General features: G+C 36.4%; 1 protein-coding gene across 3 annotated transcripts in view; it reads left to right on the forward strand.

The window, feature by feature from the left end:
- CNTLN (centlein) overlaps nucleotides 1–18,654 on the forward strand; it is a 196,365-nt gene that overhangs the window by 78,326 nt on the left and 99,385 nt on the right. For all 3 annotated transcript variants that reach the window (XM_074570561.1, XM_074570562.1, XM_074570563.1), the window contains 3 exons: nucleotides 3,716–3,886; nucleotides 12,060–12,185; nucleotides 16,896–17,017. In XM_074570561.1, the coding sequence (XP_074426662.1) occupies nucleotides 3,716–3,886; nucleotides 12,060–12,185; nucleotides 16,896–17,017 (419 nt within the window). The remainder of the gene's footprint in view (nucleotides 1–3,715; nucleotides 3,887–12,059; nucleotides 12,186–16,895; nucleotides 17,018–18,654) is intronic.

Consider the following 18,654-nt stretch of genomic DNA (forward strand, 5'->3'; position numbering starts at 1 on the left):
TTTTCTGGATTGCAGATTTCTGATTTTCACTGTGAAAGTGGCCTACATTCTTCATACAGAGCTTGAATGTAGAAGGTTTTCTGCAGTCTTGAAACACAATATTGTGCTTTTTTTCTGGTGTAGGATTTTTAAATCAGAGCTACGTTATAGTCCAAATTATTTGCCATGTTGGCCTTATTAATTGTAATATTTCCCTTAGTTCTTAGATTAGAGTTCAGATGTAAAGCTAGAAAGTGAAAAGTGAAGAAAAGGTCACATTTCTTTCCAAGGATCTGACAAAATGACACTTCTTTTTTCATGCATAAATCTTGGAACTCTGAATTGTTCATAGAGTCATATTTTTTACAGAAGGAATTGAATTTCTCATAATAGCCAAATCTTTTCACTGAATAATTTGGTTTGGGTCATTTTTTTGCTCTTAACCAAGGATACCTGAAACATAATGGTGTAGTAATATAAAGTTAAATATACATGAATCTGAAACAAAAGATCAGAGAGAGATTTCATCTAGCTTTCTGTCTTTGGAAGATCTCTTTTCATGTTTTAAAAATTCATGTTTAAAAATTATCGTGATATTTGAGTAGACAAAGTCTTCTAGGCTAGGAAATGTAGAAGAATATTTACCAAATAGTGAAGGATATGTTAAATTTAACAGAAAATGCTACTCATCTCTTCTTAAACTGGAGTTCATTGGTAAGCAAAACCTCGATTTTTAAATGGATCTCTTCAGGTTACATTTGGGTTCTTAGAATTCCTGAAACTGAAGACACTTCACATGTGTACTTAAAAAACTGTTTTGAGGGTATTGTAGACCCAGATTATATATGAGGGTCTGTATTGTTAAAAGTGATCTGCTGAATATTTTGATGGTAAAAACATAGCCATTTTGAGGTATAAGTTAAGATCTAAGACTGTTTTTGTTTGATTTGTTTTCCAAGAAATATGTGTGTATGCATGTGCACACAGACTGTTGTAAGAGTTTTATTAGAAAATGTGCCTTTACAGTATTTTAATTTGAAATAAGTATCACTGCATGGTAATTTCTGGAGATCTCTTTTGGGAGAAGAAAAGAGTAGGACCCCCCCCCCCAAAAATGAAGAACACAGTTCATATATCGGTCCTATTAAAGTCAGCAGCAGAACTTCATTGACATAGAAGAGCAAGGATTTGATATAATTTGTAACTCTTAAATGTATTTACATTTCAAAACACTCCGCATTTCATTTTTGAAAGAAGAAATTAAAAAGTAGCGATACAGTAAGAAGCTAATCATTAGCTAAATTTGTCCAATTGTCATGGTTTAAAAGTCAGCAACATTTAGCAGTTGTAGACTTTTTAAACTAGGGGTAATATGAATTAAAATAATTATAACAGATTGAAGCTGTTGATTCTTTTTTTTAGTTACTAATGTAATTGTACAACTTATGTTACATGTAGAAGTCTTTTTTTACATACAGCTGAGAAATCAATAAAATGGGAGAAGTTGGTAGGTTTATTTCTCTTTCTAAGTAAGAAAAAATAAAGATCAAGTGAAAAAAAGTAATTATGTACCTTAAGTATAACTACATCTTCCTTATCTACTGGCACTGTTTCTGTCTTCAAAGTTTTGTTGAATTTTTTTTCCGTTTTTATATAGTGCTAAGGTTTTGCTCAAATGAACAAAAAGCCCAACTTTCTTTTAAATGTTCTTTTCAATGCATGGGTTCGTCTACTCCTCATTTTTCTATTTTCATTTTTTTTTTCCTCTGTGTAGAGTTTTCTTTTAGTTATAAAATGGCCTTTTTCTGATCATAGGTGGAAATGACATCTGTTTGCAGCTACATATGGCCTAAATTATGCAAAATGAGCAACAGAAATTATTTAAGGAACAGTCAGCAAAAGCATGGGCAACTTTTACTCTCTGACAACTTTCCTGTACTTGTTTGCGGTATGAGGAGTTGTACTTTTTCTGAAATAAATGCTTGGTATTTCTAATTTGGGATTTATTTGTAGAAGGTGTGAGTTTATAGTACACTTTATGAAAAGCTTCATATTCTGCATAGAAGGAAATAAAATGGCTGTGCCCATTAATCTGTTTCTGTCACATACTGAGTTTACTAGGGTGTTTGCTTGATTGTTTTTAATCAACTTTGGACCATGTCATTTCTTGATTGGCATGAATTTGGAGATTTTTTGGTTTCTTTTTTTTTGTCAGTGTACCTGATTTGTTTTACTTGGGGCATACCAGTAATTGAGGGAGCAGTAACAAGTGTTAATTGTACCAAATTCTTTCTTCCCTATTGAAATGAGTATTTGTCTTAAGAATATTCTCAAACAGTTGCAAGCAAGTCAGGTTGTCAGAACTTTGCTAATTACAAGAAGTATGTGTAAAATAAAACTTTTTAGTCAGCCTTGAGAAAGTTATCTCCTGGATCAAGCTTTGTCGACTTTACTGTTTCCTAGCTGCTTGCCATTGCTGTCAGAGCACCACTGGCAATAGAGGTTTCATGAGTTTGCCCTAATCAGTGCAATACAAGGTCAACCGGGTCAGCTCAAGCCACTTGCATTGACTTTTTAAACTAACCTGCCTTTTTATTTGTGCAATCGGTTAGGGAAGGAGGAGGGTTTGCACCATCCCTTCTTTCAGCAATAGTGTCGGGGTGCTAACCTCTAGCTGCCTGCATACACTGAACATCTGGGAATTAAGTTATCTTTGTCTGGCACAGCTGTTGCAAGGTGAATGTCTGTCCCCAGCCGTACAGCACTGTGGAGGACATTTGAGCTAAAGCATTTCGCTTTGTGATTGTCACAGGCTGCCACAACAGGCATATCACTGTTGCTCATGCTAAGCTAACAACGTTTTGCCTTGTGGTTGTAACGCAGTGGGGTGTGATCACAGGCAGTTAATGATAATTCAACTGACAAAGAGTAATTTATCAAGCCATGGTAACTTGACTGTTCTTGGTCATGTGTACGCACGTGAGTCCACTATTGGACATCAGGAATTTGACCTAAAGATAAGTGGTACCAATGAAAATGTGTCTTTGGTCTGAACATGTTTTGTAACAGGGCCAAGGTAAGCTGTGAATGGATTGATAGCTGGGAGGGGTCCTGGAATTCAATGGCATGATAAAACAACATATCTGCCTTGAGTAACACTGTGATCTAGAATTACTGTCTGTTTTTTCTATAAGTCTTCAGTTTGATCACAACATTTGTGTTGTCTGAATTTATGGGAATAGTGGATACATGTTGTAAATTTACATTAAAGAGGTACTTTTCTGAGGCAGTTTTTGACTGAGAATATCTTTCTTGACAGAATATGCAATTGAGTTTTTTTTCACAATGTTTGATAGACCAGTTATATTTACCAACTTGAAATTTCACCAGAAAAAAGTCTAGGAGATAAAATATTTTGTCAAGAAATTTTGACAGCATGTGAGATACAAAGTACCATAGTTGTTCCAGAAGAAACTTCTACATAAAACAATCATTGTTAAGACTGTAAATTTGGATTTGGAAAATATGGTGGTAGTGTGAAAATGTTTAGTTAACACTTTGAGGTCTGGTTTTGATTATGGATTCTTGAGTCATTTATGAAAGCAGAATTATTTACAGCTCTCACACATTCCTTGTGTGGTAATGTTGTGTTTCTTTAGACAGATTTATTTAAATGGTATGTTATGCTTCTGATTTTTTGTTACTAATGTAATATACCTCTACTATCATTTTCTAGGTATTTCAACAGCCTTCTTTAAGTGAGCTAGAGTGTCTTATTACAATGCAAAAATCTGAAATCGAGCTTTTACAGGAAAAATTGAAAAAGGCAAGTCTTAACCTAGCAGAGCATAATTTGTACGCTACAGATACTCTGGAAAACAATATAAGGACTGGAAGAAAGCATGAGGTAGGATAATTTTATTGTCTTGTGTATTTGTGTCTAAGTCAGGCTGGTAAAGCCAAACATATTTGCTCAAGGGTCCAGATAATAATTTTAATATCTGTTGATGCTGCTTATAATTCTGGAAGCTTGTTTGAATAGTTCTTGTGTTATCTGCCAAAGACTTGTTAAAATAGCTGTTGGGAGTAGAAGGTTTTACCTTATTAAATACTGAATAAGGGATTCTTAATTAAATGAAATATTTGAAGGATAAATTCTTTGTAGGTTTGTTAAAATGAATATTTATCAGGTATTTTGTGGTGTTTATCAGAATGACCATCTTTCCCTGGAACGAAAATGAGAGGAATATAAATTGTTATTATTATGATTTTATAAATGAAAAAGATCTTTTTTTCAAATTCTTGATTTTTAAGGTATAATGTAATATTTTTTCTATGAAGAATGATGATGTCCTTTTGAAGTTTATAATTTCAACTTTTTATTACCCTGTATAGTGCCGGGCTGCCTCTTTCATGATGACTTGGTGTTAAATTTGGGCACCAGGTAACAGTAACAGCTATAAACTATAGCTAATGAAATAGATCTAGAAATAATTCTATGGCTTAAATTGATTTATTTAATTAGCCTAAGTCATGATGTTTTGCAGTGTATTCAGGCTCTTCCTCATCTGAAATTATTTTTTTCTTGTCATTGTATAGAATATGGGCAACATGGAAGAGATTTTTGTAGCAAGGAAGCAAATAGGAACATGCTCCTGTGTGGTATAAATAGTCTATGAAGGTGGACTGTCATGTTCTCCTTCCTTAGAAATCTCCTGGTTTTCACACATTTGATGTCTCATAAAATTTCCATTGAGAACTGCATAGCTTGTTTGTTTCTCAATATCCTGCCCTGTACGCTATTTTTGGGAAAAGACATATTTTAGAACATATTTTAGGACATATTTTAGAACATATTTTAGGACCCACTCTGGAGCAGTTTTATCCTGAAGGACTCCATCCTGTTCCATGTTGGAGCAGGGCAAAAGTGTAAGGAGGGAAGAGTGGCTGAGAGGAGCTGTTATGGACTGACTGTAAGCCCCCCCCTATGCCCCTACACTGCTCAGGAGGCGGTAGAAGAGGCAAGAGTGATGGAGTGAAGTTGAGCCTGGGAAGCAGGGTAGGGGAGAAGGTGTTGGTTTAAAATTTTCTTTATTTCTTGCTACCCAAATCTATTTTAAGTGGCAATAGAGCCTGCCCGTGATGGTGAATGGTATGCAATCTCCATTTATTTGTCTCAACCCATGAGCTTTTTGTATATATTTTCTCCCCCTGTCCTGCTGAAGGAGGGTGAGTGAGCAGTTGAGTGGGTGTTTGACCCTTTGCCAAGGTTAACCCACCATAATGTCAGTTCTTGTTTACTCAGGATAATGTAAATGAGAGTACTGTGTTTGTCATGAACTGATCATTGTGTTAGGAATAAAGCAATTACACTCCTTTGAGTAAAACTAAATGCAAACTTTTAAATCCTATTGTAGAGAACCTTTTCCTGTTTGGATATATAGATGCAAGTCATGGTCTTTCCATACCCAGGCTTTTTCACATGTTCACGCAATACATTTTTTAATAAAAACTTTTGGGAACTAAATTGACAGGCTACAAATCACAGAATCACACATAATCACAGAATGGAGGGGTTGGAAGTGACCTTCAGAGATCAACTAGTCCAACCCCCCTGCGAAAGCAGGTTCAACTAGAACAGGTTGGACAGGAATGCATCCAGGCAGGTTTTGAATATCTCCAGAGAGGGAGACTCCACCACCTCTCTGGGCAGCCTGTTCTAGTGGTCTGCCACCCTCAAAGTAAAGAAGTTTTTCCTTATGTTCAGACGGAATTTCCTGTGTGCCTCTTGCCTCTTGTCCTGTCACTAGGCACCAGTGAAAAGAGTCTGGCCCCATCGTCTTGACACCCATCCTTTAGATATTTAAAAGCATTAATGAGGTCCCCTCTCAGTCTTCTCTTCTCCAGGCTAAACAGGTGTCTCAGCCTTTCCTCATAAGATGTTCCAGTTCCTTGATCATCTTTGTAGCCCTCCACTGGACTCTCTCCAGTAGTTCCTTGTCTTTCTTGAACTGGAGAGCCCAGAACTGGACTCAAATTTGGACACAAATTTGGACTCAAATTTGGACTCAAATTTGGACACAAATACTACAGATGTGGCCTCCCCAGGGCAGAGTAGAGGGAGAGGATGACCTCCCTCAACCTGCTGGCCACACTCTTTTTAATGAACCCCAGGATACTATTGGCTTTGGCCACAAGGCCACATTGCTGCCTTGTGGTCAACTTGTTGTCCACCAGAGCTCCCAGGCCCCTCTCTGCAGAGCTGCTCTCCAGCAGGTCAGCCCCTAACCTGTACTGGTGCAGGGGGTTAATCCCCCCTAGGTGTGGGACCCTACACTTGCCCTTGTTGGACTTCATGAGGTTCCTCACCGCCCAACTCTCTAGCCTGTCCAGGTCTCACTGAATGGTGACACAGCCTTCTGGTGTGTCAGCCCCTCCTCCCTGTTTTGTGTCATCAGCAAATTTGCTGAGGCTACACTCTGTCCCCTCATCCAGGTCACTGATGAATATGTTGAACAAGACTGGACCCAATACTGACCCCTGGGGAACACTGCAAGTTACAGGCCTCCAACTAGACGCTGCGATGCTGATCACAACGCTTTGAACTCTGCCATTCAGCCACTTCTCAATCCACCTCACTGTCCACTCATCTAACCCACACTTCCTAAGCTTACCTATGAGTTTGTTATGGGAGTGCATTGCTGAAGTTGAGCTAGACAATGTCCACTGCTCTCCCTTCATCAACCCAACCAGTCATTTCATCGTAGAAGGCTATCAGATTGGTCAAGTATGATTTCCCCTTGGTGAATCCATGTTGACCACTCCCGATAACCTTCTTTTCCTCTACATACTTAGAGATGACATCCAGAATGAACTGTTCCATCACCTTTCCAGGGATGGAGGTGAGGCTGACTGGCCCATAGTTTCCTGGGTTGCCCTCCTTGCCCTTTTTGAAGACTGGAGTGACAGTGGCTTTTGGCAAATTGTTTCTATTTAGGCAAAACAGTACGGAAAATTGTAGAAACATTCCGACTTTAGGACAAAATACACATAAAATAGAAACGGTAGTCCTGATGCCTTTATTGTAAAGTACTTTACTTTCCCTTGCAAAGAAGTATCTTCCCATTACCTTGTTGTTCAGTCTTTTATGACAAAGGTATTCATGACAGAAGTTATTAGCACATGATTTGACAGGAAGAATATCTTGGATATAAAATTGTTGTTTTACAATGATGATTCTTTTGGCTTCACAAAGACTTTGTCATGCTAAGCCTTCATCCCCCTTATGTGCATTCTCAGGATACAAGAAATAAATGAGCATGGGATCACTTCTGATCAGAATGACACTGCTTTGATGAATTTCTGCTCTAAAAAGCCAATGATTTTAAAAGAAGAAATAATTGGAAAGGTGTGAAAAAGAAGGGCCTGGGAGAAAACCGAAACTTGCCATCAAGTTGAATTGGGATGTGTGGCCACATGGCTGTATGCTTCCACCTATGTTTGGTTCTGCAGAATCCAATGATATATAGAATCATAGAATCATAGAATCTTCATGGTTGGAAAGGACCTTTGAGATCATCGTTTGCAACCATACACACACAAAAAAAACCCCAAAGCCCCAAAAAACAAACCAAAAAACTACAATCTCTGCCACTAGAGCATGCCATGAAGTGCTACATCTAGATGTTTCTTAAACACCTCTAGGGATGGTGACTCAACCACCTCCCTGGGCAGGCTGTTCCAGTGCCTGACCACTCTTTCAGTAAAGTAATTCTTCCTAAAATCTAATCTAAACCTCCCCTGCCACAACTTCAGACCATTTCCTCTGGCCCTGTCATTAGTCACCTGGGAGAAGAGGCCAACACCCACCTCTCTCCAACCTCCTTTCAGGTAGTTGTAGAGGGCAATGAGGTCTCCCCTCAGCCTCCTCTTCTCCAAGCTAAACATGCCCAGCTCCCTCAGCCTCTCCTCATGTGACCTGGTCTCCAGACCCCTCCCCAGCCTGGTAGCTCTCCTCTGGACACGCTCCAGCACTTCAATGTCCCTCTTGTGCAGAGGGGCCCAGAACTGAACACAGTACTCGAGGTGAGGCCTCACCAGTGCCGAGTACAGAGGCACCATCACTTCCCTGCTCCTGCTGGCCACGCTATTCCTGAGACAAGCCAGAATGCTGTTGGCCTTCTTGGCCACCTGGGCACACTGCTGGCTCATGTTAAGCTGGCCGTCCACCAGCACCCCCAGGTCCTTTTCTGCTGGGCAGCTTTCCAGCCACTCTTCCCCAAGCCTGTAGCGTTGCTTGGGGTTGTTGTGACCGAAATGCAGGACCCGGCACTTGGCCTTATTAAACCTGATACAGTTGGCCTTGGCCCATCGATCCAGCCTGTCCAGGTATATTAAACAAATATATACACCTATAGGCTAGTGCTGTTTTTGTGAATTGCAGAAATTCAAATCCCTTGCCTAGAGTCATACAGCATAATACAAATAATTCTGTGAGACAGATGATGTGGTGGTTAGAAGCTTTGCTAAATGTGCATTCATGGTGTCATTTTTCATGATACTCTTAAATCTGTACTTAAGTCTGTACATAGTCCAGTCTCTGTGGAAAGTAGTACCACTGAGTACTGTTTTGTATAATGTCAATTGCTAAGCTCTTCCTGGAGCTTAAACTTTGTAACTTTGTGAACTATGTGTGATTTCTGTTACCTGATTAAACTGCCATCCATATGTCTGCTGTAGTCCAGTAACACAGCCCTTGTTTTTTTACAGCTAAACTTTCCCATTGTATAATGCATGGGTGTTATAATTGCCTTTTATTATATACATTCTGTAGCATCCTTCTAAGTCTATAATGTTGAGATATTAAAAGGGATGAGTTAAATTGCAGTATTGATAAAGTTCCTATTGAAACATAGTGAATTAGAATTTGCCGTTTTTCCTCTCCAAAAAAACCCACCTGTTTCTGTTTCTTCAACTGATAAAAAACATTAACATTTCTGCCCGCCGTCTTCAGTGATGTATCCTGGCAGGAATTGATCTGATTTGTGTGTACAGAAAAGTTATCCAAGACATTTCAGTAAGAGTTCTGGTTTCCCTTGTTTGCTTTGTTTTTTTGACTTGTTTTGGGACTCTATCCAGCACAAAACCTGTTGAATTCAAGAATATGACTATTTCCAGCTTTGTTCCATGGTGTCTTTCATGGATGCAGACGGCTAACAGAAGGTTGTTTAGAAAGAGGCATCTTTTCTTTTTCTGCTTCCTGTACCTCTGTTAACAGTTAATGTGTGTCCCACTCACTTAACAGCTGTTTCTTAACATTAACTCTTCTGTCACAAAGTTTCATATCTATTAATATTACAAAGCCTGTTTATTTCTGGTTTTCTGCTATTTGACTTAGTCTTTTGTAAACATGTTTTAGGGTCATTTGATGAAAAGTCTGCTGTTGTTACCCTTTACTTACTTGGATTGACATTCTTTGCTTATAAAACTGGACTTTTTCTTACTCCTAAACATTTAGGAAATGTTTAAAGCATTACCATTTGCGTATATATTTAATACAGATATGTCTAAATTTACTGTAGAATTTGAGGACTGAATTAAAAATTAAACACTTAAACCTAGCAGCAGCAGCAGTAAAGTTTGCAGTTGTGAGAAGGGTGTTACAGATGCCATCTTCCAAATTGAGTTTTGCAGCAGCCCCAGGCAATCTAATTACAGTGTATTTTACTACACAGTCTCTTCTGTCTTGGTAGGAAGATTAAACTGTTTGCCTTCTTAGCAAAGATTGCCTTCAAACTACCTATGTGCCCAGACCCAGCTCCTTCTCTCCAAAGGCCTCTAGTCTGATCACTAAACAGGTAAAAACACATCCAAACAATAGAATGTTTCTCAATGGACATCACCAATCCCACCCCTTCTCACAGGGAATTATTTTGGTGTTGATGATTAGTTAGAATTTTTCTCTGTTTTTTTCCATACCTTGTCCTGTGAAAAAGATTCACAGCACAATCCCAGGTACCTATATATATATAAAATATATATATGTACATATATGTAAAAAAATCCTGTTGTGTACTCATTGTATCTGATCACCTTTGATAAAAGCAGCATACATTTTGCTGTTTTTTTTTTTTTTTTTTTTTCTTTTCTCCATTCCTCCATGGTGTCTCTCTACCTAGTTATTCTTAGGAGTCTGGTGCTGTTTGGTCCACTTTTTTTTTTCCCTTTGTTGTCCTTCTCTTTGGCAACAAATGCAGTGCTTTGACCTTTTATTCCTGATTTCAGAGAAATCGTGTATTTTCCAAGTCTTCTGTGTACAAACATAGAGTTTAACTAGGAAACATTTATTGAAAAAATAATGCATTCTCAATTTTTAAGAAAAACTAATATGGGTATGCAATAATTAGGAAACGTGTAGAACAGGAGTTTTACTTAAGATATTGGTCTTATTCAAGAAATCTGGGACTTTAAAGATGAATACATTTTGTGATATGTTGGTCTTGGGATGTTCTGTGGCAGACACCTGAAAGGCATAAAATTGTTTTTGTGCAGTGTTAAAATCTTTACTGATTAGTATCAGCATCTACTAAGTGAAGTAAACTTCTGGATATCTCTACCAGAATTATTAGGAAAAAATGTAGATATTTCAAAGAGATCGACTCTTAATCAGTACAGTGTTACACTGACAATATGAACCCATAAATTTGGAAATATTATTTTCAGTGTTCATTAAAACTTTCTTCCAGTTTCTTCTGTTACATAAAGGAATTGTCAGGAATATAAAAGTATGTCCATTTGACATTCAGATTTTAAATGTACTAAAATTCTTTCCAAGTGTTAGTTTTGTTTTGTGTGTGTGATTTTTTGTTGGTTTTGTTTCGTTTCGTTTTGGTTGTTTTTTTTTTTTTTTCATCTTATTCGGGCACATTTCAGAAGCAAAAGAAAACTAAAACCAAATGACAAAATTACCTTGGCAATATTTAAATTCTTAAATATGTGATATTATTATTTTCTGATATTTCATGGTAATTTTTTTCCTCCATTTTGGAAACCCAGACAATTTAAAGTGAAAGTGTGGTATACAGTGTCTTGTAAACATTTTAAACTGGAAGGTAATGACCAAAGAAAATAATGCCAGTTGCTAACTGCGATTCTCTTTAAGATTAAATTAATTTAATGGAGTAGTTAAAGTGCTGAAATATATAGTATTCAAGAAGACCGTATCCTGAATTCCTTTTGTTGTAAATCAGTTATTTTACAGTCAAAATGGCAGCATGCAACAACAATAATCACAATTAATCTTAATTTTTTGTTTGACTTTAGGTATTTACGTAATAGTATTTTACCTTTTCAGTATTAAGTGTGTGTTGGTATTTCTCTGTCCTTAACCAAAGTTATTCAGAAAATCAGTAAGTCTAATTTGATGAGGTCTTTCTTTCTTTGCCATAAGGACATATGACATGAAATGAACAAGAAAGCTGCCCAGTTTAAGTGTTACTTTTGCATATTCTTTCTCCAGATTGCTATATGAAGCTGTACATAATATAAACACATATTCTTGTCTCTAGTTAGTCACATTATAGTTAATGACCATATGGTCATTATGGTATAAGATCTACTGTCTGTTGTATTTATATTCCTCAAGCATATTGTTCCTTCAACTTCACAGTGTGTTAAACTATTTCAAAGGGAAAAAAATCCTTTCCCTCTTGTTTCTGGTTGTCCTATCAAGTGTAACCTTGGACCCTTATAGAGCAATTAGACCAGCCTCTATCCCCTCCTTTGTAATGAGGTTTCTTGCATTTCTGAGTCTATAACCCTTTAGTCTTCCCTAATGGGACATCATTATTCTGAAAGAAACAATGTAAATGTAAATGAATATTCTCATTAACGAGTCACAGAGAAACCTTTAGTGGTAGCGCTGTGGTAATTCTGCTTGTTATTTCTCTGGTATTCCATGCAGATTTTTTTTTTTTTATAATTCATTATTAGTATTCAAAATTACTTCTTCTTTAATTCTGCATGTCTTTCATAATCCAGTGTTCCAACTAGTTCAACCATGTCCTTGTTTTATTCTCCAGGAACCACCTGTGAAACGTTCAAGGTCTCTGTCCCCAAAGAGCTCTTTTAGAGAGTCAGAGGAGCTAAGGAAGCTTAAAATAGCTGAAAGGAAGATTGAAAACTTAGAGAAGACACTACGGCTAAAGGTGAACATTAGAAAAATAAAAAAACCTTCTAGCTATAAGATTGTGTAGATAAAGATATACCAAAATAAACAGGCATTTTAAAAATGCAAAATGCACCTATCGTTACGGACTGTAAGCGTGTTAGCATAAAAGAGCAGTCTCTATTAGTTTGCCGTTTTCCTTTACTGCTAGGAATCTTGTATTAGTACTCCTGGAGTCCTACATAAGCCTAAATCGAACTGTCATCAATAATATGTGCTTATTAAATACATTTTCAAAATCTGTGTCTGAGAATACATATTCCAAGAAATTCATGTATTCATATAAAAGTGAAGCAGAAAGTACAAAGAAAAATTTTTTTTACAATGAAGCCAGTATTTTTAAATGCTCAAGTCAATTACTTGAAACATATTTACCCCTTGTACTCTTAGAAGTTACGGCTCAGAAGTTGTTCTAACAAATGCTGTAAAAAAACCCCAACAAACACTGCCCCCCCCCCCCGCCCCGCCCAACCTCCACAACCCTTGGTAGAAAAGCTTAATTGAGCATGTGTTACAATTTCCCATTTTGTCCATGTTCTATAGACTTTTTTGGGGGTTTTTTTGTTGGTTTGTTTTTTTACTTCAAAAATAGTACCTTTTGAATGACCTATTGGTTTCAAATTGCACCTCAGAATGCAAAACTCAATCCCTGAGTCATATTTTCTTAAACAGTTACATTTTGCACTCTCCTCCTTTTTTCTTTTCCTTCCTCTCTTCCCATCTCTTTCTTCTCTCCCTTCTCTTTCTTATGTTTGTTCAGAGTTATGGAATTTGAAAGATATTATCAGTACATGTAGCCTAAAGCAGAACTAGTTATATTGAACATAGTGTGATACATGTTGAGTAAATGAAAAAATTTGGGGAGCCCTACAAACCATAGTCCTGAGCTCCTGCCTCATGCAAAAGGACACTCACATGTAATAAGTCACTTTTAGAAAAAACATGACTGGGAATTATGTTTTAGCACAAATGCAAAAGTTTGTCACCCTGTATACTTCAAAATTTTATGTAGTGTTGTAACACATGACAATCATATGAACAGGAAAGAAGATTTAAACTTCAAACTCAGTCTTACAGGCCATTTGGCTCCTTGTTCCTGGGAGTCAAAAGATTAATTTTTTTTAGTTTTTCCTCTCTGTTGAGAAATCTAAGGTATGTCCTACCAGCTCTACCTGAGAACTGGCCTTTGGCAGGCCTCCTGTTTGTTACTCTTATTTGGCCTGTCAGACACTGATGCTACAGATTATTCTGGCGCTGTGGACCACAGCTGCTCCACTCTCGGCAGCAAAGCTCACACATCAGTGTGTGTGGTTGTTCTCTTAAATGTTAGAGAGTTCCACAATTCTTTGTGTTTTCTTCAGGAAAGATGAGTGAAGAGAAGCACTCTGATTTTCTAAGCAGATAGATAGGAGAAAGGACTGTTATTCTCTCTGCATGACCTCATAGCATAATATTTACCATTCTCCATACTGTCTTTGTCATTTCTTCTGTTTCATCTTTAAGCATAATTTAGGAATATGTGCAGCTTTATTATTTTGCAAGTTTGGGATCTCTATTTGTCACAGCTGTTCATCCATGAGGTCTTTAAGGGCTAAATCTTATACCTCCCCGTGAAACTGAAAATATGAACTCCTTCTCTAGGAAACAGACTTGACTTATTTAGCAGAATGCTTTAATTGATTGAAAAGAAGCTGTAGAGGCCTAGGTCAACATATTAAACAATGTTGTGGTGCTACATTCAGAATTCAGTGAGGCTATTGCCAGCATGACAGGGAACTCAGCTGTCATAACAGTAACATTAGAATAATTCTATTGGTAGTGTATGATTTCTTGATACTAACCTCCTTTCAGGCATTGCTTCCAATGAAGAATAATGCATGTGATTTTTGAAACACAGTAACTTGTGTTATTGCCTCCTCGAGCAAAGTGTTGACTATATGATTACTTGAAATATACTTGCTCAGAAAAATGCTTGTTCTATCAATAAACATACTGGTGATGCATATCCTGAAGATGAAACTGTGACTTTATCCATCAGTCCTTCTAAAAAATTGGTAACAATTACAAAAAAGATGAACAGCTGTATTTATGGGGTTTTCAGGAACAGGAATATTTGATGCCCCAGTCAGTATTACAAAGGAACGGAAGAGGGCAAGGTCCCATTCATAGGATTTTCCAGTTCTCCTCAGCTGACTCACTTCTGGCCAAGGAAAGTTGGCTTTTACTGTCTTTATTGCTAATATGAATAGGGTAATCATGTAAATTCAGTCTGTCCATAGTTTTGGTACAGAATCAACTTCATTTCTGCACTCCAGGACATACTAAAAAGTAATAGAGTGTGCCTGATCGCACCCTTGTTTAGGGAAGAAAATATCAAAGTAAGAAAGAAATCCTTGGAATGGATTTTGAATAACAAATTATCAAGCCAGTAATTAGAATGGTCCAAAGCATAAGTAAATGAACATACTGTTGGTCTTTAAGAAGTGGGTGGGATTTTGGTTGCCAAGATATTTGGTATAAACTAAGGATATATTTTCTTCTCCCATATTATGTTTCCAGAACTGTGATCCCTGGTGTAGCCTAGAGGAGATATTCCCGGCTGTGACTGGAAAGTTTTCAAAAGCGATAGGAGATCTTTCAGTTGATTTTTCTCATCCCTTTCGTTTGGAGAGAATTAGAACTAGAGTATATAGAACGGTCTTTAGGGCCATCTTAATAATTATTTATGTGAGTGAGGGCACACTGTTATGTTTAGATTTCATATATAGTCCTGTTACATGTATGGTGTTTAGGTGCCAAAAATCTATTAATATTGTGACTTTTACACATATCTACTTGTGGAAAAAACTATTTTTGTAATGGCCAGGTTCCTCACTTCTTGTCAGCCTGAGAAGAGTAGTCAAAGAATTGAATCAGTATATATTTTAAATTCCATTTTAGTTCAGTTTTTACTGTAACAGAAGTTTTGAAGTAGTGATAGAATATTCTGGCTTGTTTGAGCTGCCTGCAAATAACAAAATAACTTTACGCACAAGCATTTGAGTTCCTCCTCCTGCAGATTGGACTTTGTCTTTTTGTTTTTTTGGCACTGACATTAATAAACTTCAGAGGATTTACGCTGAAGGTATTTTCCAGTACCTTGACAGACTTATCAGTTTTCACTAGCAATATCAAACAATTTCAGAACAATGATTTCATGAGATTCTCTTCAAAACAAAGCATCTATAATTGTATTCTTATAAAAATTTCCTGTTGTAGTGTCAAGCAAAGCTTGGTAATAGTCTCTAAATCCTTTGTCACGAATTTATCTTGCTATTTCTATGATTTTTTTTAATACCACTGTAGTATTTATATGAGCCACTTAAAACCAATCAAAAGTACTTTTTAAGTAGTTCTAAATTTATAAATGTATCTGGTTTAGAGAAAAAAACCCGACAACGCTTTGGGAAAGTATTTAATTATAAGATCACTTTGGTACCTGCTTCTGTTCCTAAATGTGCTTTTTGTGTTGCCTGAGTCACTTCCAGAAAACTTCTGGAATTTTATATATGGTAGCATCTGAAGTTTCGGCTGGTGTCTTCCAGATTTGTTTATGTGCCATGAAAGCTGGGCTACATTTTAGAAGCCAAGCTTAGTCTAGGTAGTTTGTAGTCAGCACTACTGTAGAAACCCTTGCCATGTTTTTATAGTGGGATTTAATTTTTATTGCTTGCAGCTCTGACTATTGGTGTACGTTATTTGTTGACTAAAGCTGAAAAGCCCTCCTTGCATATAAGCAGTAAATACATGCAAATAAAGTATTGTCATTTAGTTAGAGATCAAGGAACATATTCTGTAGTTGCTCTACAAGCAGACCTCCCATTGAACGGGAAATGAAGCGCTGAGGGCAAATTTTACTACAGGATAATGTCTGGTGAATTCTTTACCTTCTTATGCCAGTATTTGACTTGCTTTGTATTGTGGAATGTCTTGTTCTTAATGATCACCTTTTTCAGAGCACAGTATTGTCACTTAGGAAAATCTTTTTTTTAAACTTGCATGATGTTATTATGCAAGTAGCATACATCAAGGTATTTCTTATTTTTCATTCTGTAAAACAAAAAAAGAGAGCACATTTTTTCATATTGTTTTGATTATAAAAAACTATTGCAAAATTTGTTTTTATTTCTTATTTGTTACATAACTAGAGGACAAGCCTGAGTGTTGCAGGTTTAGATATATTTGCAGAAATAAATTAATATATGAGGAAATCCTGAAGCCATTTAAATTTACATTTTTTTGCTGTGGACTTCAGTGTGGACATTGTTTCCCTTGAAAATATATAGATTAGTTTTCCATGCGGGGAAAAAAAAAAAGTAGTTTGGAGAAAAAGTCAATGCCAACAATCCTGTTTCAGTCTATGTATTTTTAGGTGTATTAGGTCAATGCATTCACAAGATGAAAACTGACATTTTTTAAAACTTCTCAGCAGCATGAAAAGAAAAATTAAGTAGATTTTGCCAAATTATAAAATTTTGCTAAAGTAGCAATAAGAAAAATTTGACCTTGGGAATTGTGATTCCTAATCTTTCCATTTAGATTTCTAAGGCTTTTAATAGTTACTTAAACAGAACTTTTGTTTCATGTGATCTGTGTGAAAGTCTCTTACATTTTGACCAACTCTTAATTTTGTTTTTCTGGTGCTATACAGACTCGAGAAAGTGATGAGCTAAGAGCAGCCCATGAAAAATGTGAAGAGAGGCTGCAGATGTTACAGACCAACTACAGAGCACTAAAAGAGCAATTAAAGCAGTGGGAAGAGGGCGATAGCAGGTAAGTTACATAGCTCATTAAAAACATTTCCCTTACACAAGTAATCTGAACAGAAGCATTGTATAGGTATATGGGTATTCAAAAGAGAATTTGATTTGAAGAGAGAAGCTACTATGTGGTGATCAAGACATTATCCTTTGTTAAAGCAGAATACATAGCATATGCCTGTATGAGAAAAATTACAGTTGAAACCAAGAGTGAAATGTATTGAGCTGACACCTTGACTTATTTTATTTAGGATCTCATTGTGAGCCTGAGTACTGGGCAAAGGTCTGCTAGAGCTGCTTATTTATGCTTGTCTAATTCCCCAGTCGATTAATTTATTGACTCTGTATGTTTTTAATGTTCTATAATAGCACAGTTGCTCCTTATGTTTCAAATAGTTTTAAAAAATAATTTTATTTATAAAAAATATAGAAATAACTGCCCCTCTAACATTTAGTGATTCACACATTATCTGAAGCTAATCCTAAAATCCCCTTCTTAACAGGTAAAAAAAGGGTATGTGCATGAAAAACAGGGTGTTTTAATCTGTTAAATGATTATAAAATCAATTATTTCTGAAAATTCTACAGAAATGTTGCAGCTATATGTCTTTGTTAATGGAAAGAAGAAAGACTCTACTACGTCAAAATTTAAATAGTGAATATTCTATAGATAATTCTCCCTTAAATTCTATACAGAACAGTGAAAATTTTATGCAGAAATTATTTTTTTTTAAGTCCTTAGTAGAGAGTTAGAATTTTTGGTAGACGGACACATTTGGAGGTATGAAGACATTTCTTATCACTTCAGTTATCGAACACTGCTAAAAAACTGCACAGTTTTTTAGGCCCTGTTTCAAGAAATTAATTTGAGCAGGTCCTTACATCCTGGTGGTTTCAGTAGAACTTCAGCATGCACCTACAGTTTAGTAAACACATATGTGTTTTACTAAATACAATTCTTTTTGTAATTAGAGCAATACTGACTAGTCTTGACACAAACTCTGTAACTTGCTCTGTCTGAAAAGGGAGTCACTGGAATTGCTGCAAAACTGGTAGCCGTTCATAGAGTCCAGCATGACATAAAGTGTCCTACTGTGAATGATCAACTATCCCTCATATATAAGTAATGCTTTTCTGAGGCCTATCTGAGTAGATTTGCATTGCTTTACAATACTATGGCATTTACTTAAGAAAGGTTTGTCTTTTAAAGAGAAAAAAACGTGCGGAGGAAAATAATGGTAAGTATAATAATGCTACAGGCATTGGTAGCACAGGAAGATTTTTTGAAAATATCACAGCATAAATAATGAATAGATTTGTTTAAATTAGCATGAATAGGTTTTCTTTATTTAGGGAAAACATGGATGATTTTATCTTCTAGCTCACTGTTTTAAATTCAGTGCAAGGTGGAAATGTAACCTGCTGGATGATAGTTACTTTATGCAATGAAATGATTTGATTCTGTGTCTAAAGCTAAGTAGGAGTTCGTGGTCCACTGAGAGGCCAAGGCTGAAAAGATACAAAAATTCAACCTAGATAAAGACAGTAAAATCAAACTTGATAATACAGTGAAGCACTGGGTGTACTGGTTCTGATAGTTCAAAAAAAAAAGAAGGAATGAAAAGAGAAGAGAGAGAAAGACAAAAGCAA

Source organism: Larus michahellis, chromosome Z, assembly GCF_964199755.1.
Source record: "Larus michahellis chromosome Z, bLarMic1.1, whole genome shotgun sequence".
Classification (NCBI taxonomy): domain Eukaryota; kingdom Metazoa; phylum Chordata; class Aves; order Charadriiformes; family Laridae; genus Larus; species Larus michahellis.